Source organism: Pteropus alecto, unplaced genomic scaffold, assembly GCF_000325575.1.
Source record: "Pteropus alecto unplaced genomic scaffold, ASM32557v1 scaffold131, whole genome shotgun sequence".
Lineage (NCBI taxonomy): Eukaryota > Metazoa > Chordata > Mammalia > Chiroptera > Pteropodidae > Pteropus > Pteropus alecto.
This window is the reverse complement of record NW_006434709.1, coordinates 8,841,098-8,868,150: the sequence shown is the minus strand read 5'-3', so window position 1 is coordinate 8,868,150 and position 27,053 is coordinate 8,841,098. Positions and strand designations below refer to the sequence as shown.

Here is a 27,053-nt window from a genome sequence, read left to right as displayed (position 1 = left end):
TTGTTTCTTTTTAATGTACATACAGACACATGTAGTATAACTTTATGATGTCTATCGCCTGTTGTCCTATACCAGTGTTTTTTGTAAACAATTACATAGTACTAATCATTGTTAACACTTATTGAGAACTTCTACATTCCAATTCCACATTCCAACATTTAAACATCTCACATAATCTTCGACACAATCTAGGAGGTATATGCTATTACTTTATGCTGCATCACCTTTGCGAGGCGCTTTTATTGTCTTCAAGTGCTTCCACAAAATTATCATCTCAATTTTATTATATCAGAAGTATTATCATCACTTAATTATATTGCTTAAGTTCAGATGACTTGCCTTGACTAGCATATATGGAGCTAAAACTCAGACCACAGCTGTAGACTCCCATGTACATGGCATTTTACATTGTACTGGTCTGGCAGTAGACCTTTGCTTCATACTTCTTGTCCTAAAATAGATGGCATTTTCCATACGAACAACTTCTATTTGGAAATTATATTCCCAACCAAAAATTCATCATCATTTAAGCCATAGATAGGAGGAGCCATAGACCTTTGTCATTATTTCTTCTGTAAATTTATGTTCTAACTTCAGCTACAATGCCTGGCACATAGTGGGGGCTCAGTAAAGGTTTGAATAAAATAAGAAATGTCTCATATACATTGATACAAAAAGGTTCTTAAAATTCTTTTGTTTTTAAATTTTAGTTTCATTGAAGTATAATTGATATAAATTCTTAAAATTCTTTAAGTTTTAGTGGTATAGCTGCTTTTTCTGTTTGACACCACAGCCTCCACCCTCCCCTGCCTCACCAACAGAAGCTTCTAAAATTGTTTCACTAAATCATAACTGACTTTAAAATGTGCTAGTCTCTTTGCCGTAAGCCATCATTCCCAACCTGCTGTCTCCCCTGTTACATACCTCTTGTGTATAATGGAAACAGCATGGATGTGAGAGTCAGTTTAACCTTGCTCTGCCTCTTATGAACTCTATAGCCTTGTACAAATGACTTATCTGAATATGTTTCATCATCTTGTAAAATTGGGGGGAAGCACCTATTTTCTTTTAACTTATGTAAAAGACTTAGCATTGTTCCCTGCTCCTAGTAAATACTCAACAAATAACAGCTATTATGTGCCTCTCCTCCTCCCCTTCATTGCTCCCCTTTGCTTTGGCTCTCAGTAGATGATATTCAGATGATCTGCTTGTCTGCTGGTACTCCTCACCAGACCATAAACTCCTTGAGGACAGAGACCGTGCCATGTTTATTTTTGTATCCCTGATGTTTGGCACATAGTTGAGATTCACTAAATGTTTATTGAACTACATTCATTTGGAAAGCCATCTAGAGCTTTTTTCTTGGTGATCCTTGCCTGAAGATTTTGGACATCATTGGTCACTGGGTTTGTTATTTAAGGGCTCCTGGATTGAACTAGAGGATGTGATGTGAGCAGAGATGGGTGGAGAGACAGGTGAAGAAGCAACAGAAGCTTCCCCTCTGCAGGAGTGAGTGGGTGTGTGCATGTGTGTGGAGGTGTCTTGGCTTTTTATATATGAATGTCAGGGCGTGTGTCTGAGTGAGTGTATAAGGAACCATATTAGGCCAATTGTCACATTGCTGCTTACAAGGAAGAAGAGAACTTTCCCCAAAAAAGTTGTTTCAAACAAGTAAAAATACTAATTACAGTTGTTGATAATAATCTCCCTGTCATTTATAGCTAATAATTACATGGCACAATAACAATAATTATGCTTATCCTAAAATGTCAGATGAACTTGGTTTTAAGTTTCATTTGATTGATCAGTAAAAAATCAAGTATGCTCAGCCTTCCTTGTTTGTAGCGTGACATTTACTCACAGAAAAATAAACATTGCTTAGGGCTAAAATGAAATTATAATTTTTTATAACGAGCTTTGTTTTTACAGTTTAATTCTACCAACCACACATTGCTAATCAAAGTATAAACCAGGCACACTAAAGGATTTTTTTAGGAAGATATATTCAACTTTTACCCCCAGTGTTTTATTATAAGAAAGTTTAAACATACAGCAAAGTAAAAGAATTTTAATGAACACTTGTATATCTTATATTCTACCATTAATATTTTATTTTACTTTTTTATCACGTATTTATCGGTCCATCCTTCATCCATCCACCAATCCATAGTACTGAAATGCTATTATATATGAAGAGCTTGAGTTGTATATTCTGTGTTTATTTTAAGTCAGTTTTACTTGTCCTTTACATAGTAGCAGGTAGTTCGTAGGAATGAATTATTACTGATTTATAATGTTTTGAAAACATTTGGATATCAAATGTGAATAAATTTGTTTGTCATCTTCATCTCTAGTTCCAAAAGATGAGTCGTGGATATTCAGAAAACAACAATTTCCTGAGCAATAACAGCCAAATGGTGTTGGACATGATCCTTTATCCATTAATTGGAATCCATCAGACCATCAACTGGGAAACTGTGGCAAGGCTTGTGCCTGGGTTAACACCCAAAGAGGTAAATAATAGTCCCACAGATATTTCCTGAAAAAAATCAGAAAAAGTGATCAGTTTCAAAGAACAGTTAGTAAGAGAGAAAAAAATATTTGAGTTTTATATATTATATATGCAGGTATAAGTGCTGAATATGCATGTGATATAATTTGACTAGATAAAAACTATAAATTTTATAATATATTAACTCACCTGGTATGTTTAAATTCAGCCTTACTTTACATGTTTACACAACTGAAAATTTACTAACAATATCTTAATTTAAACAATAGAGGTGTTGCTATACAATTATGGGTGGGTAAAATTTTTGCAAATAAGATTTTATGGTATTAAATCCCTAATGCTATGAGTAATTTACAGAAAAATTTAAAAACTTCCAGTGTTGACTCAAATTATTTTTCTCATAATATAAGTTAAATGAGAACTAACAATGCTAGGTATAAACTCACCTATACTACCATAAACCTCATTTTCATATAGATACTAAAACTAAAACTAACACAATTCAAACTAATAATGCTTACTTAATGGGCTAAGTAATAGTGTTTTGCTGAAATTAAATGCCGATTATAAACACGAATATTATGCAGTCTATTGTGGCATGAAATATTTTGTATTCAGCCAGTTCTGCCATGTGCCTTACAAAGCCTTCATTCGTCCTCCACTTTTCTCTCTTTAACCTATTATGAAGCCTTAGGTTACACCATGACATTACTTGTCTTCCCTTGGCGCTAATACATCTCTCCTCTACCAAGTTCCTTCCCTACCTTTGTCCTTTATAAAAATTAGCCTTGGGCACTTCAAATATTTCTTAGTACAGAAATTACTTAATTATAAACAATCAAATAGGCATTGAAATATTCTTTTATCCTGATAATCTAGGTGATTTTATTAATGTTTTTATACTCAGAATCTAAACTTAAAGTCTAAATATTCTAATAGGAAACTCTTAGATTTCTGGTAATTCGTCCATGAAACCCTAGTTTAAGAAACATTGACTTCAGAATTTTTGCTGTTAAAAGGACTCCTAAAGCGGGATTCATCTGAGTTCTAAAAGTAGATAATGACATTAATGATTTTCCCCAGTGGGTTTTAATCATTTTCGCCTCTGCCTGGCCCACTGAATACATTCAATAAATATTTGTGAAATTAGTGAATGAACCAAATTCCACCCTCTTTTTTTATAGCTTAGAAAACTAACACCCACAGAGATTACTTACTCTCAGTTACGTTATAGGTCTTTGTGAAATGATGAGGAAACTTAAGTTTTAGTGTATATTATCACTCCCTAATTTATACATTTTCACCTTTTGGACTTTAAAACGTGTTACGCTTTAAAACAGGGCAAACCTGTGAATTCAACTATTTTTCCAACTTTTTACTGTCAGCACCCCTATATCTTTTATATAGATTCAGCAATTCTAGGTATTTGCTTGATCTCTTAATGTAATATTTTTCTGTGACATTTAAAAGTTTCAGCATGATAACACTTCATATACTGCTGCATACATCTCCTTAAGATAAGGACATTATCTACAGTACTATAATCAAACCTAAGAAAATTAACAACTCTATCGCATCATGTTACTATCCACTGCATATTTAAATTCACCCAATTGAGGAAATTTTTTTTAATCAAAGTACAGCTAAATAGTGAATCAGACTTTTTAAGTAGTGTTAATTTCTAAGTAATATTTTATAATTAAGCAAAACATGTTGTTGAAGTACATACATACAAAGGAAACAGCAAAAAATCAGAATTATAAATCTGATCCTACCTAAAGTAAGATATATACTTTGTATATATCCTTCCAGATGTTTTCTATATGTATATGAATTGTTAAAGTGGACATATAACAAATGAACTGTTTGCTGCTTGCTTTTTACTTAACATGTTGTAAACATCTTTATCAGCTAATAGATTTCTATAACATTGTATGGCAATATATTATTTCTTGAGCTATATCATAATTTACTGAATAGTCCCTTTTGTTGGATATTTAGGCTATTGTTTTCAACTTTCGACTACTAAAATACCAGAGCAATAAATATCTTATTCTCCTTTCCTTAGGAGATAATCTCAGAAGCATAATTGCTTGATCAGAGGGCTTGTGCATTTTTAAGGCTTTTGTTACATATTGCCTACTAGAAGGGTCGTCTAAGATATGGTCCAGTCATCCTGAGTGCCTGGTCCTTGCACTTTCTATATCAACTATTTATGTGTCTTTTCAAAATTCTCATTTGTATATAGGTGTTATCTCATTGCAGTTTTAATTTACCTTTCTTTAAATCCCAAAGAAGTTGAACATTTTACATTTTATTGTTCCATGTCCTTTTTCTATTTGTGAATTTGTTTTGTTACTAGTGTAATATATTAACCCTTGATCTAGCATATTTTTGTTTGTTTTCAGCTTATTAAGATATTAGTGATATATAGAAATGTTTAAAAGTTTGTTAAAATCTGTGCATCTTTTACTTTGCTGTCTGCCTTTTTTGTCATGTTTAGAAAATTCTCACCTGAAAGTTATGTATAATGCATAGTCACATACATTTTCCTGATTACTTTTATTTTTTACATTTAAATCTAGACTCTACTTGGAGTTTATTTTAGTATTAACTTTGTCCCTAATGACTAGATAATTGCTCAGTGTTTATTGAATATTTAATTTTTTATTACAGGTTTAAAATTGCACCTTCAGATCTATTTCTGGATTTACTATTCTAATCCATTGACCTCTTTTTCTAATCCTTTTGACAGTTGCATATTGATTTACTTAAGTTTCTTGAGTGTTCTCTCACTTAATCTCCTGGATTATAATTTTTTATGCATTTTGAATGACCTTCTGGTGTATTGAAAGTGGAGAAAGGATGAATTAAGATATTTTAGATAAATGTTTAATTTAGCTGAAATAATGTAACTAATTTTTCCAGAATGATTGCACCATTTTACATTTCCACCAGCAATGTTTGAAGTTCTAATTTCTCCACATCTTTGTCAACACTTTTATTATCTAGCTTTTTTATTATAGCCATCCTAGTGGATGTGAAGTGGTAACTTATTAAGATTTTGATTTGCGTTTTTCTGATGGCTAATGATGTTGAGCATCTTTTCATGTGCATATTGGCCCTTTATAGATCTTTGGAGAAATGTCTATTCACATCCTTTGCCCATTTTTTAATTGAGTTATTTGTCTTTTTATTATTGAATAGTAAGGGTTCTTTATATATTCTTTATGCAAGTCCCTTGTCAGATATATGATTTGCAAATATTTTCTCCTGTTTCGTAGGTTGTCTCTTCATTTCCTTGATGGTGTCCTTTGAAACACAAAGTTAAAACTTTTTTTTTTTGCATTTTATTTTATGTTATGATTAGTTTCAAATATACAGTACATTGGTTAGACATTTATATAGTTTATGAAACAGTCTCTCCCAATTACTCTATCTTCTCTCTGGCTCTACACATAGCCATTACATTACTGCTGATTGCATTCCCTATGCTGTGCTCCCCATCCCCATGACCATCTATCAGCTACTAATTTGTACTTCTTTAACCCTTCACCCCATTCTCCCAGCCCCTCCCTGGCCCCCTCCGCCCAGCCATCACCAGATTGTCCTTCATATTTGTGAGTCTGTTTTTCATGTTTGTTCTTTTTGTTTCTTAGATTACGCATATAAGTGAAATCATATGATATTTATCTTTCTCTGCCTGATTTATTTTGCTCAGCATAATAACCTCTAGGTCCATCTAATTTTCTTCTGTTTTTTGTGCTTTTGGTGTCATATCTAAGAAACTGTCACCTAATCCAGGGTCACAGCGATTTATACCTGTATTTTTTTTTTTTTGAGTCTTCTAGTTTTAGCTCTTATATTTAGTCTTTGATCTGTTAGAGCTAATTTTTGTATGTGGTGTGAGGTAGGATGTCCGCCTCATTCTTTGCATATGGATATCATGTAATTTTTGCTTAAAAACAAAAAACAATTTAATAATATAGTTTAAATTATTTAGTTTACTTGCTTTTTGTTTAAGCAATCGTATTCATTTCAAATATTCAGATTTATAATTTTCTTGTTTTTTAACTATTAGAAATCACGGTAAGCTTTGTAAAATAAATCTACATTCAGCTTTTAATAAAGCTATAAACTTTACCTGAAAGATATCAAAAGAAACTATGTTTTAAAGGCCTACTTACCACTTTCTTTGTGTTATAAAAAATAAACTCATTATGTAGGAAAAATGAATTTGGCTAAACCATTTATATTCTTTATCTTGTACATGTATATGTGAACCTGTACATTTTTATAATGTTGTAGCATTTGTTTTTCTTTCTTTGCCCACACTTTCACCACTTTTTTCAATACTCATATAAAAATATATTGTTTCTCATTTATCATATTAATTATTTTTATTTAATTTTAAGACTTTAAAGAGATGAGCATATTGATTACATAAGATTTCAGTCTACACTTACCTATCTTTTAAGTGTCTTTATAAAAAAGCGTTACTTCACTTTTCAAAGCCTTGATTAGGCATTTCTTCGTAGTACTGGTAACCATGTAAACAGTTGTTGCTGAAAATGGTGCTTAGTCTACTGCCATGCCACCCTGAACAAGCCGGATCCCGTCTGATCTCAGAAGCTAAGCAGGGTCGGGCCTGGTTAGTATTTGGATGGGAGACCACCTAGGAAGACCAGGTGCTGTAGGCGTAAAAAAATAAAAATAAAAAAATTTTTAAAAGATGATGCTTAATATCTAGTGGGTACTTGTTAAATATTTGTGTAATAGTATATGATGCCATACCTAATGCATTATTCATTTAATGTATACACATCTATGTGGTATATATTTTTCTCCTTTTGCACCTCCCAGATTACTTGGTTTGCTATGGAATTTGCTACCCATGTTGATGTTAATGAAGATTTAAAAGCAGATGCTATAGCATTGTTGTTTGATCAAAACCCACAGTAGGAAGGCATTTTATGGTGTGACCTAGTACACACATAGAAATGACATTTTCATGATGGAATATTAAGCCTTACAATGCTTAATGCAGTCTTGATATTTTCTAATCTGTTCTCTTTTATTTAATCTCAATTGTTAATCTGGACCTTCTAAATTGATTTTATGACTAACTAATTGGTTAAGGTAAAACACTATGCTAGAAAAACCTGCCCAAATATGTGGCCGTCAAATGTTACTACAGTATTTTGTGCAAGGTAAACCTCATTGTTAGTAGGGACAAAGTCTTCATTATATTAATAAAGAAAATGTAGTGTCACAAATCAGATATTTTTTGGTTTACTTTCCATTGAAGATTAGAATTGGATCTTATTCTGGTGGTAAAAATATAAACCACATTTTTAACTAAATTATTAAAATTGTCAATTGATAATAGGTGCAGACCACAGAGAAATATGGTTGATAAAGTTATTCTTCATTTTTCTACAAGAGGATAAACATATTATGCCTTTGGGTTAAAGCATACTGAAAAAATATTCTATCCTGAATTTTAAAAAAGAAAAAATTAAGTCAGAGGCTTTGTGTATTGAAATGTGTGCTAGTTTTCTAGCTATTACCCAATGGATTAATATTCACTTAAGAAATAATTATAGCAATAGTAGGCAAGAAAATATCTGCTCATTTTTTAATTAAAAACAAAAAACAAAAAAACCCCAGACCTGCATTTATGTGATTACAGTGTGCAAAAAGGTTTGATGAACTGAAGAGCTGCGGAAACTCACCTGTTGACAACCAGTATAGTCCTCTCATGGCGGGAGAGAATCCTGTGGACACTTTAGCTACCTATATCAAATCCTCGCTGCTTGATGTACCGGGAGAATTTCAAGAGCCTCCAGTTGGTCAGGGTGCAGTTTCCAAAACAGGTGAGGTTTTAAACAAAATACAGGACTTGTCCTTATAATAGAAAAATGTATTTGCATTTGTATCTTTCTGAATTTTAGAAATTTGTCTCTTTGTTATATTTGAAAAAATTTTTAAATGTTAATATACAAGTCAAACACTATTACACAAAAAAAATCTTTCCTATATCAAAATTTACTACTCCAGTCTTTTAGCCTAGTTATGTCTAGTTATGTCATAAATTTTAAAGGGTTTTGACTTAATACCTTTAATAATTTTTACTGAGAGGATCTTGTTTATCTCTTGCGTTATCTTTTTTACAGCTGTCCTTTATTGTAGTCAGCAGTATCTTCAAATGACACAGTGGCAGGGTAGAAGAGATGTTTTCTGCAATGACTTAGGAAATGACTGGTTTTAGAAATCCTCAGAGTGTAGTGAATTATTTTAATCTCAGCAGCAGTAGAGAGTATTCATGTAAAATTTTACTTCAGGAAGAAAAAACTATATTGTTGGATTTTGAGCATTTGACCCCTATCTGTACACACCATATCAGGTTTTTAAAATCTTCAGTGTAACATTAGCAATTTGTAATCCCTTTTTTGGACTGTTTTTTCTATATACCTTTAGATATTTTAAGGGAAATGCCACCTGCAAAGTACCGTCTTTAACTAGTCTTGGAAACTATGCATTTACAGTATAACCATTCAATAAGTAAAAACCCGTTCTGAGCTAGAAATGCTAACCTCCCCGCTTTGTTTTTGTATGTTTGTTTCTGTATTTAAGGAAGACATAGTATAGCTTCCACAAGGAATTGTTCTTCAGAAAGTGAAAATTGTACTACTCGTAATGGTGGAGAAAAGACTGAAGAATCTGAAGGGTAGGAGGCTGGTTCTTTGCTAGATAAGACTTAATATGAATATCAACTTTAAATTATAAACTATATGATTGGTGATTGTATATATCAGTTACCATATTTTAGGAAATTTCACATTACACAATTTCTGAAACAATTAAAATCAGGTTGTTTCATGCGTTGAACTATAAATGACTGCTTGATAGCTAAACATAAGGCTTATTTGTGTTATTTATAAATTAGACTAGTTTTCTATTTAAAAATTCATTTTCATTTTGTAAATATTAGAAATAACATCTACATAAAACTTTGAAAAGTATATTTTAAAATGCGAAGAAAAGTCTCTGCCATTAATTCTTCGATTTCATTAAAGAAACGATATATATTTTAGATATAAGTATTTGAATATAATTACTGATTATAGAAACATTTAAAAATTAGAATATCTTTTAATATATTGCAAGTTTTGATAGTTTTTCTATGGTTTGTATATTTTACATACAATAAACATATTTTAAGCATTCACTTTGATAAGTTTTAACAAATGTGTTCACCATGTAACCATTATCCAAATGAAGATATAGAACATTTCACTGTCTCTGAAAGATCCTTTGTGTATTTCAGTTTTGGTAGTTTTGTTTTTTGTTTTTTTGTTTTTGTTCTCTTTTTATGGTGACATTGGTTAAATCCAATAAGTTTCAGCTGTACACTTTAACAGTAAGGCATATGTATATTTATTTACATTGTGTGTTCACCTCCCATAGTTAGATTTCTTTCTGTCACCACATATTTGATCCATTTTTTTTAAATAATAGCTTTATTACTGTATAATTCATATACCATAAAATTTACCTCTGAAAAAGTTCTGGAGATGGATGGTGATGATGCTTGCATAACAATATGAATGTACTTAATGCCACTGAACTGTACATTTAAAAATGGCTAAAATTTTATGTTATGTGTATTTTACCACAATACAAAAATTCATCCTTTTAAAGTGTATAATTCAGTGATTTTTAGTTTATTCACATAGATTTTTAACTGGTAGGTTTGTTTGTGTGGTACGAAAATTTTATCGGGTAATTTTTTTTTTTTACTGGAATTATCTTGTATATCATATTGTGGTCCAAAAAGCCACAGAAGCTTTATGCTTCCTTATACTAGTCATTACCTGTTTATATTTTGACCATAATTTCTTTGGAAGAACAATTTGTGAAGTTATTTAAGTTTATTTGACTTTGACTTTTCTAGTAGCCCGATTTTATTTCAAATGTAATTTTTTTATATTAGAAATTTATGAAGTACAGTTAAACATACATTAGATTCATTTTATAGGACACTGTATCTCTTCCTATTTAATCTTTTCCTTTTGTAATGACTTGAAAGCAGTGTGGATCACACTGTTTCTATTTGAGGTGACATCATTTTCATAGGAAAGTAAATTCAGGGAGTATTTAATTTTGAAGCAAACTTTCTGATGGATTAGCTAAACTTATTAAATTATTTTTAAAATGTATAAATAAGTATATTTTAGTCTTAAGAATTCTTTTAACTACATTTACTAATTTATATTTAATGAATGCCTAAAGACAAACTTTCTTGCTGTCAAAAATAACTAAGTAACCATGCTAATTTTTTGATTCTTTAATGAATAATTTTAACTTTTTTTCCTATTCATTATTAGTAAGAAAATTTTAGTGTTTAATCTTTATCTCTTTCGCATACCCACAGCTATGTAAAATTGCTGTTTTATGTTCATCACAAGAATTGGAATGTATTATTTAATTTTTCTTTAGGAATTGGTATCATTTTTTAAAACTTTATAATTTACTTATAACTTGAAAACAATAAATTAAAACCCTGTAAGTTATGAGTCTCATAGTAAAAATATTTTTATTTGTTTTATTAAGTCAATAGCTTAACTAAAATTAATCATAATCTAAGATACAGATCAGGTTAACAAGACACTTATGAAAAATTCTGAATGTCAAATCCTATAAAACTAATTTGTGGTCAAAACCTTCAAAAACACCTTGTTCTCATACTTCCAATAAATGTCAATATTCTTGGCTCCTCTCCTAAAACTCTAATAATTTAATTTCTGTGTAACATTTTTTACGAAGGCCAAACATGGTGATCCATGTATGTGATGAAGCAAAAAACTTGAAAGAAGATTTTATTTGTCCACGAGATCTTTTGATATCAGAAATGAAGTACTTTGCTGAATATTTATCTATGGATGCCCAGCGCTGGGAAGAGGTGGACATTTCAGTTCATTGTGACGTTCATATTTTCAACTGGTTGATAAAATATGTTAAAAGGAACACTAAGGAGAATAAAGATTGTGAGATGCCCACTTTAGGTAAAAGACAATCTATTGTTTATTTTATAGTGAAATTTGTATGTCGCCTGGTAGTTGCTTCAGGTCGAACATGAAATGTGGAAAATTTTTTGAATATAATACTATGCTCAGATTGGTAACTGCCCTTTAGGAAACTGATAGCTCATCTTTTTTAGTAAATTATAATAAATTTATGGCAAATGAAAAGGCCTGTAGATCAGCAGTTCTCACGTTATGGTGCGTGGGCCACTGGAGTCCTGAAGGTCCTTTCAGAAGATCCAGCAGGTCAATACAATTTGCATAATAATACCAAGATCTTATTTATCTTTTTATGTTGACATTTGTTCAGGTGGTACAGAAGTAAAGGAAGGTAAAATTATTGGAGCTTTATTTAGCACACTTCAAGGCTGGGGCACCAAACTACTAGTAGTCACTGTATTTTTCGGCACCATGTGCTTGTAGTTAAAAGGAAAAAAAGAAAAAATCCAATTTCACTTAAGAATGTCCTTGATTGAAGCAGTAAAAATTACTAATTTTATTAACTCGACACTTGAGTATACATCTTTTTAATATTCTATGAGATGACATGGGAAGTACACTTCTGTCACACACCAAAAAGTATGATGGTTGTCTTGAGGAAGGGCATTGTGCAGTTGTTTGAGTTGCAGGCTAAACTAGCTGCTTTTTTAAAAAATAGAAAACAGTTTTTACTTGGAAGAATGACTGACAGACAAATTATGATTATTCAGATTTAGGCATATGGCAGATATTTTCTTGAAAATGAATTAAATGAGCTAGTTAGTTAAAGGGAAACAATTGACAGTATTTGTTGCCAGTGATAAAATTTAAGCTTTTAAGTGAGAATCGGTTTTTAGAAAACTTGTATCTGCTTTCATGTGCTTTACAGCTTCTCAATATTTAAAGACTTTTCTGATGACACTTGTGGTCCTATTAATGAATGTGATTTTTTAATATGTTATACAATGAAATGTTTTGACATTTGGAAGATCTACATAACTCAGTGAACCAATATTTTCCAGATGACTAATGTATAATGTTAAAAAAATCATGCATGGCTTAAAGATCCATTCAAAGCACGAGACAAGTCAGGGGATTTTGAAATAACAGAATAGGAAAAGTTTATTGATATTATTTCAGATCCCATTACAACTAACCTGTAAGAAACTACCATTTGCCAAGTTTTGATGTAACATCAAAGACAACCCACAAATTGAATGTAGAAACAGGAGAATCTAGCTGTTTTCTATTAAGTCAGACATCGTAGAAATTTGCAAAAAATGTCAAACTGTGTTACTCTTCTTGCTAAATTTGTTTTTCATTTTGGAAATTATATTTTTTTATAAAAATAAGTTAATGTAATGAGTTTTTTATTTTTAAGTGGATAAATATTTAATTTTTCTGTTCTAATTTCTATTGTGGTAAATACTGATAGGTATAATCCATATAATTAAAAGCTCTTTAGGATTCTCAGTTTTTAAGATTGCAAAGGGGTCTTGAGAGCAGAAGTTTGAGAACCAGTATCCTAGATGACAGGAAGAATAATTACTAAGTAATCTTTCACTGGGCATAGACTTGTACAGGAAATCACACTTGTGATTTAATAGTCTTTCTGTGTACTAGAATTGTTATTTATAGCACTACCAAAATATTTCTAAACTCTTATTAGTAAGTAAATCTATACTGACAGTATAAAAGTTTTCTGAGGAAGTTTATAATTTATTTTATTTAGTGACCAATCTAATAGGAAAGTTTTCTAGTGGTCCTTAAATAAAAATTACAAGATTGCTAAATTAAAATTTTCATCCAGAGTCCAGAGATTCCAGACCACCCAGATATGATATGTATATGCGAAATAAAAATCAGAATTTGTAGAGAAAGAAAACTATTGGTCAATCCAGCATATTTATGTGTATAGCAAAAGAGAAAGAAGTAGAGCAAAACTAGTCACTTTGTAATCTTTGACCTTAAATCAGTTACTAGAAATGTAACTTTTTATAAAAGCAATCTTTATTCTAACCAGGAAACGACCAAAATGCTCAGTTAAATCTCTGGTAATCCAGACATTGGTTCTTAACTAGAATAGGTCATACTACAGTTTCCTGAGGAACAACTTCTACCAGCTACTTCCTCCCTTCACCATTTTTATTTGAGAACCCTTATGCAAGAATTATTATTTAAAGAAAGATTAGGATTATTTATTTTAACAATTGTCTGAATAGTTCTTTATTTAGAAGGATTATCTTAGTACTATAATTGTAAAAATCACAGTTTTTTTCTTTTTCTTCAGTATACCTCATGGGAGACAATTTAGGATTACTAAAACAATAGTATCACCCAGCACCCCACTTTCACTGGGTATGCCTCTAAAAGCTCACTCATGCTGCCATTAGAAAATAATTTAGCACTTCTGCAATAGTAAAGTTTATATTATCCTTTCAGAATCTTTTTCATTAAGTATTCATGACAAGCATTGAATTGCTTTCGAAATAACTTCACTAATAACAAGTGCTCTGATTAATCATTTAAAATTTTTCTCACTGATTTTTGTGTGATGAATTATATTCTCTAACTATCTTTTTCCCTAGTTTAGTTAAGGAAAACTTTGCATGTGTCCTATCTTTAGCTGGAGTCTTTTTCCTTGATATGAATCTAATTCCAGAGCAAATTTACTGTGTGTTTTCTCTACACCCTAAGTTTTAACATTGTATTTCTTTATTTCATGTATATAAGCCATAGTAGATTATATTAAATTATTCTTATTAAAATAACATCCTCTTTTAAGGTGAGAAGGAGCCTATTCTAAGGAGGTTGAGGTACAAAGCAAAAGAATTTAATTTTTTCTCTTTTTTTTTTTAGAGCCAGGAAATGTCATTTCAATTCTTATTTCTTCAGAGTTTTTGAAAATGGATTCATTGGTAAGTATTAATAAAAGCTCTTCTGTTCACCCATGCTTGATTTAACATATAACTTGATATTTCCTTCAAGTGTCTAGAAAATCTAAGACATCTTTCTGAAATAATACTTAATTCAAGAGTGTGATTCCATTAGAATAAACTGCTCACGTTTGGAGGTACTTTGTTCTGTTGGGAAAGATTGTTAAGGCTACCATGTGTCATTTGTATATGATGCCTATAAAGCAAACTATTTATCTTTAAGAAGTAGCTCTGTTTTATTAGATGAAACTAAACAGCATTAACTTTACCCTAAAAGGGAATTTCCTCTAAAACCAAATTAAATGAAAATTAATTGGAATATATGTTTCACTATTTAATTTCTTGAAGCAGTTTTTGCTTATTTGTGTCTTTCATTTATAGTTCAACGAATTAAGAATGAATACCCAACTATTAAACAATATAATTTTGTATGTGTAAATCAGACACCCATGTCTACTGTTTAAGAATAGTTGGTGAAACATAAAAGCATAATATATACATATGCATATCGATATCTAACATTAAATATACTTGTTTTTCTTCTTTTTAATGAATGTCTTTATCATTCAAATGTCTTTATATGTTTTTATGGTTTTACTTTAAATAAATATTTGCTTCTAGCCCCTGATAAAACTACACAGAGCAAAATAAACCTTTGCTTTGTTAACGGATGTGAAGTTTATTTGATTATTTGGGATTTTACTAGTTCCTATATTCTTTCTACTTCTTAGTCCCTCCCCCATTTAGTTGCTGGTATTAATTGCTTTGAAGAAGAGTTACAGAAAAACAGAAATTAAGAGCTTTTAACCTTTGAATTTTGAAATCTAAGCCCTAAAGGATAATTTTTATGCCATAAGCAAAATATATGGAAGAATATATGATTAGCCAGTGCTAGTTTTCCCCAGAACCCAAATCCACCTCAAAAAGTAATTGAGTAGGCACCTAAAAATGGCAAAGATGGCTAAGATAGAGGCTTTGTTCATACCTCTTGCAACCACATCAAAGTTGGGACGGAAACATGGAGCAAACAGCAAGCAAAGTCACCTGGGATCTAGGTGAACAGAAGAACTACAACTAGGGAGAAAAATAATTAATCAACCTACAATGGTATAAAGTAAGAGGGGGTGAAGATGTGAGGCTGCCCAGTCCCAGTGGCTTTGTAGGACAGAGGCTGCAGCAGTAGCAGCCAGCAGCTGCAGACGCCTCTTAAAGGGGCTGTGTCTGCAGCTGGACTTTGGTGGTGATGGACTTCCTTGCTCTGAGCACCAGCACCAGGTCGTCTCCTCTGAGAGACTTACAGGGGGACACTAAGTTGTTGGAGCGAGGGCTAGAGGCGAGGCTTTCTCCTGGGCAGAAGTGCCGGCAGTATCCATTGTTCCTCTGGTGAGCCCTCCCCCCTTCCATTGTGGGGACATAGTGCTGTCATAGCTGAGACATCATCGAACTGGATAACAGAAGTCACTCTGCCCAGAGGATTCCCTGAAACTCTGCCACCACAAACTCACAGCCTCACCCAAGCCACATCCAGTTGTATCCTAGGTGAGTCTGCTGTTCCTTACTAAGCCAACCCCAAGACCCACACTGGTGGCAGCTGGCTTTGGTTTCTGGCATGGCCTCTTGAGGCAACTATAAACACAGCATTTATGGATTGCTTGCTGAATCTTAACAGGTGGCCCTGGAGGGCCACAGGCTTGGGCTAAATTTGGCCTGCAGCTGAACCCCTCTCAGGACTATGCCACTGGAGACCTACTTCACAAATCCACACTAATAAGATAGGGAGACTTAGAAGTTTTGCTTAGTACATACAAACAGACACAGAAAGGTAGCCAAAATGGGAAGACAAAGAAGCAGAAACCATGTGAGAGAACAGAACAGAGATCCAAGAATAACGGAGTCAAGTAATCTAACAGATGCAGAGTTCAAAAAACTGGTTATAAAGATGCTCAGTGAACTTAGGGGAAGTGTAGATGAATTCAGCGAGAACTTTAACAAAGAGATAAAAAACATAAAAATGGAAATCGAAATTATAAAAGGGAACCAGTCAGAAATTAAGAACACATGATCTGAGGTGAAGAGTATATTAGAGGGAATCAACAGAGTGGGTAAAGAAGAGGATCAAACCACCGATGTAGAAGATGGAGAAGCCTAGGACACCCAATCAGAATGGCAAGGAAAAAAGCCAAGACAATACTAATATAAGGAGCCTATGGGATAAAATTAAATGTCAGAACATCTAGGTCATAGGGGTACCTGAAGGGAAACAAGAAATTGAAGAGCTATTTGAAGAAATAATGATGGAAAACTTCCCTAACCTAGTGAAGGAAATAGACATACAACCCCAGGAAGCTCAGAGAGTCCCAAAAAAGATAAACTCAAAGAGGCCCACCCCAAGACACATTATAATTAAAATGCCAAAGGTTAAATACAAATAGAAAATCTTAAAAGCAGCAAGAGAAAAGCAGTTTGTTACCTACAAGGGAGCACCCGTAAGACTGGCAGCTTATTTCTCAAAAGAAACTATGTAGGATAGAAGGGCTTGGCACAAAATATTCAACGTGATGAAAACCCAGGATCTACAACCAAGAATTCTTTATCCACCAAAGCAATCATTTAGAGTTGAAGGACAGATTAACAGCTTCTCTGATAAAAATAAGCTAACGGAGTTTATCACCACCAAGCCAGTATGACAGGAAATGTTGGAGGGACTTCTTTAAGAAGAAAAAACATGTATCAAAAACAGGAATAAAGAATGGTAACAACTACATTCCTATCAACAAGTACCTCAAATGGAAAAGAAATAAGTGCTCCAACCAAAAGATAGAGTGGCTGAACGTATAAGAAAACAAGACTCCTATATATGCTGTCTACAAAAGACTCATTATAGATGAAAAGACACAGGCTAAAAGGTAGGGGATGGAAAAAGATATTGCCTTGATGGGGGGATGGAAAAAGATATTGCCTTGATGGAACTAGAGGGTATTGCACTGAATGAATTTATTCAGATAGAGAAAGACAAATATCACATGATTTCATATACATGTATAATCTCAATAACAAAACAAACAACAAAAACGGAAACAAGCTCATAAATACAGAGAATATTTTGAGGGCTACTAGATGGGAGGGGGTTGGGGAGGACAGTATAGCATAAGGAAAATAGTTAATAATGTTATAATATGTAGGAGGGGAGAAGGGTAATAGATTTAGTGGGATGATCACTCTGTGAGTTATGTAGATCTCTAATCACTGTGCTGTATGACTGAAGCTAATATATTATTGTGCGCCAACTATAATTGAAAAAAACTCATTGAATCGTACAATGTAAATATGAGCAACTAATTGTCTATTATATTTCATTAAAGCCAGGGAAAAAATGTGGCAGATAAAAAAATAAAATTAACTTTTAGAAATATATTTTAAATATCAAAAATTACAATAAATATAAATTATTTAATCACTTGACGTACGTGAAAGGCACTTTAATAAAAAAAAATAGTATACTTTAGGTTGGAGAAAGGGAAAGAAAGTCAGAGAGCAAGTACAACACAACTGAGAACACCTTGAAGTGAATGAAATTATGTTTCTGCTACTCAGAAATGGAGACAAAATTTTCATTAAGTTTAGTTATAGGAGGTCACGTACTTGAGTTTGTGGACCAAGATTTATACCTGCCACAACCATGAAAGATGTGTATTGCATTATTGTTTGAAATATTCTAAGAAAGTTGATTTTTCTAGCTATGTATGTATGTACAAATTTGACCTGCTGGGCCGAAGTGTCCTACGATAGATGATTGGCTAAAGAAGCTGTGGTACATATATACAATGGAATATTACTCAGCCATAAGAAGAGATGAAATACTGCCATTTGTGAAACGTGGACAGACCTCGAGATAATCATGCTAAGCAAAATAAGCCAGACAGAAAAACTTGAAAATCACATGATATCACTTATATGTGGGATATAAACCTAAAAGCAACAAATGAGCAGGACAAACAGAGACTCATGGACATGGACTATAGGCTAATGGTTACCAGAGGAGTATAGACTAGTGGTTACTAGTGGGGTGGGGGAGGGGGGGGAGGTAGACGGGGTAAAGGGAGTCAAATATAGGGTTTAAGGGGAGAGCGAAGTGGGTAAAGAGGATCAAATATATGGTAGCTGAAGGAAACTGGACTTTGGCTGGTAAACACACAATAGAATATACAGGTGTCAAATGATAATGTACACCTGAAAATTATAGAATTGTATTAACCAGTGTTACCCCAGTAAACTTAATTAAAAAAAAAATTTGACCTGCCGGACCACTTTGGAACAATGTATGTTAACTCAAATAGGTAAAACCCAATTAGTGCCTAGCAGTATGGATAAGGCTTTTAATGAATGTTATCTTTGCAAGGTATTGATATAACATTATCCTTCATGCTACTATTTTCAACATTCATTTTCTGTTCTGTTTTTTTTAGGTTGAACAATGTATTCAGTATTGCCACAAAAATATGAATGCCATAGTAGCTACTCCATGCAACATGAACTGTATTAATGCAAATCTTCTTACACGTATAGCTGACCTGTTCACACACAATGAGGTTGATGATTTAAAGGACAAGAAAGATAAGTTTAGGAGGTAATTTTTAATTTTAAATCTAGTGTTCTTGTTAGAAGAAATATATTTCTATTTTATTTTAGTAAAATATTCTATTTTTAGAATATATTTATAAATATATTTCCATTTTATTTTAAATGAAGTAAAATTTATCCAGAATCTTGGCTCAAGATAAAAATTAGTAATTAAATTTGTTATTTTGTGTAATGTACATCTGAGCTTATTGTGGTAATGAATTATATGAAAAATTATTAAGACAGGCCTTAGTATAAAGGAGAATAGTGGTATGAGATGAGGTCAGCAGTGGTTATATCACTTAGGGCCATTTAGGTCATAGCAAGGAGTGTATACTTTATTCTAACTGAATGGAAGCAGTGAAGTGCCATCACCTGATTTGTTTTTAAGTGATCATTTTTGTTGCTATGTAGAGAATAGACTAAAGTTTTAAGAAGCAGAGAGACTTATTAGGAGGCTAACATAGTAGTCTACTGAGAGACAAAAGGGTTTGGACTAGAGTGGAAGTAGTGGAGCTAGAAAGAGGTAGATAAATTCAGAGTAGGTTATTAGAAAGATTTGACAGGTTTTCAGATGGAATGATGTAGGAAGATAGAGACTATTCTAGGGTAATTATTAAGTTTTAAGATTGAGCACCTTAGTGAATGGTAGTGTCGTTCACAGAGAGAATGGGAAGATTGGGGTGAGGGGAATCAAGAGGTGGGTTTGGATTATTTAATATATGATTTATAGGCAGCCAGGTAGAATGGCCAAAGTTAGGTCAGAGGTCAGGGCTTAAAAAAGAAATATAAGAGTAGATAAGCTTTGAAATCATGGAACTGGATGAAATTTTCTAGCAAGACCATCTTTTCTCCACTGGATTGCAGTGACACCTTTATTATAAATCAAGTAAACATATATGTGAGGTTTCTGAATTCTCCATTTTCTATTGATTTCTTTGTCTATACTTGTATCAAATAGCACACTGTCCTAATTATAATAATTTTATAATGTTTTTTGGTATCTGGTAATCTAAATTCTCCAGCTTTGCCTCTCTTCAAGATTGCTCTCTTAGTGTTTTAGGTCCCTTGCATTTCCATGTAAGTTTTATAATCAGCCTACCCATTTTCTCTTTTTCCTTCCTCTCACTCCCCCTCCCTCTCTCCCTCTCTCCCTCTCTCCTTCCCATTCTCTCTCTCTTACACACACGCACATACAGCTGCAAGAATTTGGGATTGATATAGATTTGTGAAGATTTGACATCTTATTGTTGAATCTTTCAGTTCTTGAACATTGTATAACCTTTGTATAACATTTATTTTAGCAATGTTTTATAGTTTTTAGTATAGAGATATTTTCCCTTTTTTATTAAATTTATTCCTGGATATTTAATTTTTTTGGTGCTGTTGTAAATGCTATTTTTATTTATTTTATAATTGTTAGCAAGAGAATATTGATAAAGACTATCCAAAATTTAGAGGATCAAGTGAGGATCAAGAGAAGGAGTAGCCAGTGGGTTGAAGAAAAGAGGGTTTCAAACAGGAGGAAGTGATTAAGTGATCAAATGTGTGGAATGATGCTACCATGTAGAGTAAGATGAGGACAGAAATGTGACCGGTTTGATTTAGATAACATTTCTCCAGATGTTTTGCTCTGAATGTTGAAAAATTTAGCAGTAACTATTAAGGATAGGTAAGATGAAGAAAGGATTATTTTTTAAAGGGAAATATTAGATTATGTTTATTTGCTGACTGGAATGATTCGTTAGAGTGGAAGAAATTGATAATGTAGGGGATTATCCAAAAGTTTAGTCCTTAAAGGGAATGAGACAGAGGGGAATTATCCAAGAGCTAAATATTTGACAATGGGATCAGGATCCTAAATCTGAATCTGGCCTTTAGTATCAGATATTACATAAAGGAAAATGGAGACAGAATGTACACTTGGAATCAATGACAAATAATTTAATTGGCATTAATTAGAAGACTTAAAGTTCAGTCATATTATGCATAATAATAAGATATTAACATTTGTTTAATGATAATGCTATGTCTGGCACTCTAAAAACACCTCATTTAACCCTCCTAAAAACTTGTGAGCTTGGAATTATTAACCCCAGTCTATAGATGAGAAAATAAGGTTCAGAGAGGTTAAGTAAAATGCCAAAGATTACATACCAAATTATTGGTAGACCCAGAATTGTTAAATTTCCAAAATTTTCAATCTTGAATATTCCAATAACAAAGGACTAAAAGAGAAGGATTCATCAGTCTTATTTTTCTTGTGAAAGTAGATTCTTGATCAAGCAGTTCTCATTAGGAGATTTATTTACTTAGAACAGTAAAACTGTAGTATAAATTCCTGAAGAGAAGCTCTCTAAGGATTTATTAATCTTTTCTTCTTGTGCGGATAGGTCAGTGTTTGTTTTTATCACTATTATTTTTTAACACTTTTTAGTAAACTAGATAAGGAAAATTAATTTGTTGGTGATTTGTTTTTAATAGTAAACTTTTTTGTAAGAAGATTGAGAGACTGTTTGATCCTGAGTACTTGAATCCAGATTCTCAGAATAATGCAGTGACATTATACAGGTATGGTGATGGGCTTTTTTTGGTATGTTATATAATGCAGCTAAATTCTTTAACTTTACTACATTTAAAATTTTCTCACATGTATCTTTTTTGTGTGTTATAGATGCTGTTTGTGTAAGAAACTTTTAACAAAAGAAACAGAAAGAAGAATTCCTTGCATTCCTGGAAAAATTAATGTGGATCGACATGGAAATATTGTCTACATTCACATAAGGTGTAGTGAAAAGGAAATACAGCTTTTAAAATGTGAAGTACTGAGGGTGACATCAGAAGCATGCCAGAGTGAGAGATATCCCTAGATTTCTCTCCTTAAAATGTGAATTACTAGTGTATTTATAAAAACATCACTGTTTCTGTAAGGAATACAGTAATGTCTTTTCTGCATATGATCCAGCTTTGATTTAGAAAGATGCAACTTTCAAAACAAAGTTGTTTTAAAGGGTATGTTTTATTAATTGGATAAATTTCATTATGGTTTTAAATTTTAAGATAGTAAAATTGTTGTATATTTATCTTGAAAGTCTGATCAGTGCCATTAAATGATTTATTTTCACTAACAGATTTTAACTATCTGTATAAATGTTATATTGAATTCGACAAGAGAACCAAATTTACTTTCAGGTGAATTTTGGTGAATGAGGAAAATTATCTTTAATATCGTATTTTTCATAGTCTATTTATTCTTTATACTTTGTCAGTAGACCATTAATGTATAGTCCTTTTTTTGCCCCCTGTAAATTCAAAACCGGTTCTCATTCTGAGTTGGAGGGAGAGTGTTGTAAAATGGTATAATGTCTCAAGAAAGCAAAAACTTTGAAATATGTATTCCCTGACAATATTCTACTGTTAGGAATTTATCCAAAGAGATAAAGTTGGATTTATGAAAGTACTTAACGCTATTTATTGCTATATTGTTTAAATAAAAAAAGGAAACACCCAAATGATTAATCAAACTAAAATATATCCAGACAGTAGCATACCTCTATAAAACACATCTAATCAATTCGTAATGTGCAGCCTTTGAGAATAATGTTGTAAAAGAATATATACTTACATAGAAAATCATTAGTGGTAAATTAAGTGAAAAGAAAAACAGATTCTAAAATAAAACTAGAAACATGTTTACTAAAATGCTAACTATGAAATGTGAAGTACTGAGGGTGACATCAGAAGCATGCCAGAGTGAGAGATATCCCTAGATTTCTCTCCTTAAAATGTGAATTACTAGTGTATTTATAAAAACATCACTGTTTCTGTAAGGAATACAGTAATGTCTTTTCTGCATATGATCCAGCTTTGATTTAGAAAGATGCAACTTTCAAAACAAAGTTGTTTTAAAGGGTATGTTTTATTAATTGGATAAATTTCATTATGGTTTTAAATTTTAAGATAGTAAAATTGTTGTATATTTATCTTGAAAGTCTGATCAGTGCCATTAAATGATTTATTTTCACTAACAGATTTTAACTATCTGTATAAATGTTATATTGAATTCGACAAGAGAACCAAATTTACTTTCAGGTGAATTTTGGTGAATGAGGAAAATTATCTTTAATATCGTATTTTTCATAGTCTATTTATTCTTTATACTTTGTCAGTAGACCATTAATGTATAGTCCTTTTTTTGCCCCCTGTAAATTCAAAACCAGTTCTCATTCTGAGTTGGAGGGAGAGTGTTGTAAAATGGTATAATGTCTCAAGAAAGCAAAAACTTTGAAATATGTATTCCCTGACAATATTCTACTGTTAGGAATTTATCCAAAGAGATAAAGTTGGATTTATGAAAGTACTTAACGCTATTTATTGCTATATTGTTTAAATAAAAAAAGGAAACACCCAAATGATTAAACAAACTAAAATATATCCAGACAGTAGCATACCTCTATAAAACACATCTAATCAATTCGTAATGTGCAGCCTTTGAGAATAATGTTGTAAAAGAATATATACTTACATAGAAAATCATTAGTGGTAAATTAAGTGAAAAGAAAAACAGATTCTAAAATAAAACTAGAAACATGTTTACTAAAATGCTAACTATGGTGTTACCTTTGAGTGATAGTATTATGAATGGTTTTAACTTTCTTTGTGCTTGTTCTTTTTTCAGTATTAAAAATGTACAGTGCTTTTATTAAAGAAAGAAACCTACATATGTTAGATTTCATATTTTAAACATTAAAACAAAGTACAGAGAAACACATTTGATCCTACAATGAATAGCACAGTCAACTTTAAAATGTTTCATTTTTCCTCTCTGTGCAATAATAAGAGAATCTTCACTAGTTATTGTAATAATTAACTCTTCAATATTGTCTTTTATACTTTTTTCTTAAGATATTTCACATTTTGAAAATTATGTCCATTCTGATAGCAATAAGTATTATATATATTCTGTATATTTTCTGACAGTGATAACTATGTGAAAAAATTGATATTAACATTCATTTTTGTTGTTTTACTCAAAGTATTTTCCTGCAAGGCAGCTCTTGATGACGTTTTAAAAATTCTCTTTAAATAACTTAAAGCAAATGTGTCTGTGTAATTTGTAATAACATGATGGCATTTTGTTATTTGTTGAACTAAGAACAAAAATATCTAAACTTTGAAAAGATTAAGGGACTTAGAAAAAAATAGAAACTTGAATTACATATGACCACAAAGATACAATTTTAAGCCTTTGCAATTTTTAAAGTTTATATTACTTAATAATGTGTGTTATCAATACCTGATTGTATATTACTATATTCCTCAATTACTAGAAAATATAAAGAATTAATACATTAATGAAATGTTTAGTCACCAGTGATCAAAAGCAGCTTATTTTACAATATGTAAAATTAGAATAAAGCAATGTATGCCTAAGTCCCAACTGTTAGTCTACTCAAACTATATTTAGTTTATGACCCTATATCTCACTTAGCAAAATAATTTGACATTCAACCTTTAATATCTTTTCCTGTTACCCACAGAAAAAGAAAGAATAAACAAAACTCCCAGATGAAATTTTATCTGTTGTTCATTGTAGTCTATCCCACAGCCATTAGTTGGGGAATGTTCTTGGAAATAAGCCACACATTTAAAAACATTTGCTCTAACCAATTATTTGTATTGCTTGCTTGTAAAATAGTGTAACATTTGAGGATCTTTTCCCTAGAGATAAGACTTGGGATGTTCATGAGTATTTGAATAGTCTTTTTGAAGATTTAAAATCTTGGAGAGATGTATATTGGCGCTTGTGGGGAACAGTCAACTGGCTTACTTGTTCAAGATGTTATCAGGTGACTTTAATTTTTTTTTTTAATATCCTGCTTTACAAACATTGAGAGCAGACTCTTTTGATATATGCTGTTTAATTAGTATGTTTGGATGAGTTTGAACAGTATTTGACATCTTTTTTAAAAACTAGTGGCAAAAACGATGGTGCTATTAAACATTGCTTACATCTGACTTAATTTCTTATATATTTTTCTTCTTTTCATTACTGAAACAATCATGACTTGCTGAATTTTTAGAAAACCAACATATTGTAAGTGACCAAATACATTTTTTCAATGGAAAGAAAAACAGTCCTTTATTGCCTTTAATGGAATAAGTAGATTTTTATAGGTCACAATCATTCTTCATTAGTCATATAAATCCAGAGTCTTCTACATTAAGTTTTTAGTGAATCCCTAGTGTCTCCCTGCTCCCAGTAATTTTTCTTTCACTTGGGTAATGATTTTCAATAGAGGGAAGGAAGAACTGCTTACTAAAATCTTCAGAGTAAAATATTTAAAACTGTTTAAGTTTGTACCCAATAAACTTCTTACATCCCCACAATTTTTAAAAATTGGATTTATTGAAGTAAAATTTATATACAGTAAAAGTTACCCTTATACATTAAACTTCATTCCTTATATGAAGTTTGTAAAGTTACCCTTATACATTAAACTTCATTCCTTATATGAAGTTTGACAAACACATACAGTTAAGTAACTACCACCACAATCAGTGCATAGATAACTTCCATCACCCTAAAAACTTCCCTCATGACCCTTTTTAGTCAATTCCTTCTTCCACCCTAGACTCCAGCAACCACTGACCTATTTAAGTGTCTTTATAATGTTGACTTTTCCAGAATGTCATACAAATAAAATTATACCACATTTCATTTTTCGAGTCCAGCTTCTCTTGCTTAGCAAAATGGACTTGAAATTTATCCATGTCGTTGTATCTGTCAGTTTGTTCCTCTTTAGTGCTAAGTAGTACTCCACTGTATGAATGTATCAGTATGTTTATCCTGACTCATCAGTGAAGGATTTTGTAGGTGTTTCTAGTTTGGGGCCATTATGAAGAAAGCAACTATAAAGCCATACAGGCTTTCATGTGACTCTAAGATTTTATTTCTCTTAGGTAATAGCCTAGAAGTAGGATTATTGGATTGTATGGTAAATGTAAGCCTAACCATGTTCTAAAGTCCCTGAACTTGCGTTCCTCCCAGCTATGTATGAGAGCTCTAGTTGCTCCACATCTTCAATAGTACTTGATATTGTCAAGTTTTTGGGTTGTTTTTTTTTAAACTTAATTAGTATGTAGTGGTCTTTCCCACAATGGAGTATCACTTATAATCGAGGATATCAGGCTTCTAAAACCTGACTTGTTTAGCAGATCAGAATGCAGAAAATTTGAGGGATTTTTTTTCCTCTTCTTTATAGCAAATTGAATATTGGTTTGACTTATAATATTTAACATTTATTATGGAAAGTTTATAAACTCAAAATAGTTTGTATGCAAAATACTTTGTGTATGAGTTTGCACCTTATAGCTTTTATCAGACTCAAAAATTTTTAATTAAAAACCATTTGAAAATCACAATTGGAACTAACAACTAAGAAATCTGAATTATAGACTCCCTTTTTGCTTTTGTGTTCAAGATCAGTGCTTAAAGTTATTAATTTCATTATTTTTAAAATTATTTTACCAACTCATAAACCTATCTGAACATTACTATTTATTTTATAATTAAACCTTGATAAATTTAAAGAATAATCAAGTTAGGCACAGTTTTATTTCATTTTTTCATTGGAAAACTTTTTATGTGATTAGCCAATTATAAAATTAGATATACATCAAGATCAATTTAATTCACCTGAATTTTGAGTAAAGTGTTTTTGTTTTTGCTTTTTAATAGCTTTATTAAGTTATAATTACCTGCCATAAAATTCATTTATTTTAGTGTAAAATTCACTGATTTTTAGTAAATTGTATTACAGAGTTGCACAACCATCACCACCATCCAATTTTAGTACATCTCCATCACCCCAGAAAGATACCTTGTGTTCATTTGCTGCCATTCCCCAGTTTCACTTC

General features: G+C 31.7%; 1 protein-coding gene and 1 pseudogene across 5 annotated transcripts in view; both read left to right on the top strand.

Moving 5' to 3' along the window:
• The window catches only part of KIAA1841 (KIAA1841 ortholog), a 51,725-nt gene that overhangs the window by 2,296 nt on the left and 22,376 nt on the right, over positions 1–27,053 (top strand). For 3 of the 5 annotated variants that reach the window (XR_003045635.1, XM_006909569.3, XM_015587596.2), the window contains exons 2-10: positions 2,355–2,513; positions 8,205–8,388; positions 9,149–9,242; positions 11,342–11,580; positions 14,437–14,495; positions 18,980–19,140; positions 21,618–21,704; positions 21,808–21,918; positions 24,859–24,982. Coding sequence is in view for 4 of the 5 variants with exons in the window: in XM_006909569.3 (XP_006909631.1) it covers positions 2,364–2,513; positions 8,205–8,388; positions 9,149–9,242; positions 11,342–11,580; positions 14,437–14,495; positions 18,980–19,140; positions 21,618–21,704; positions 21,808–21,918; positions 24,859–24,982 (1,209 nt within the window). In the remaining variant the exon portion in view is untranslated. Of the gene's footprint in view, positions 1–2,354; positions 2,514–8,204; positions 8,389–9,148; positions 9,243–11,341; positions 11,581–14,436; positions 14,496–18,979; positions 19,141–21,617; positions 21,705–21,807; positions 21,919–24,858; positions 24,983–27,053 lie in introns of those variants that run through there. The other 2 variants (XM_015587597.2, XM_025045117.1) reach the window with 2 other exon arrangements.
• Positions 7,094–7,212, top strand: LOC112478111 (annotated as a pseudogene).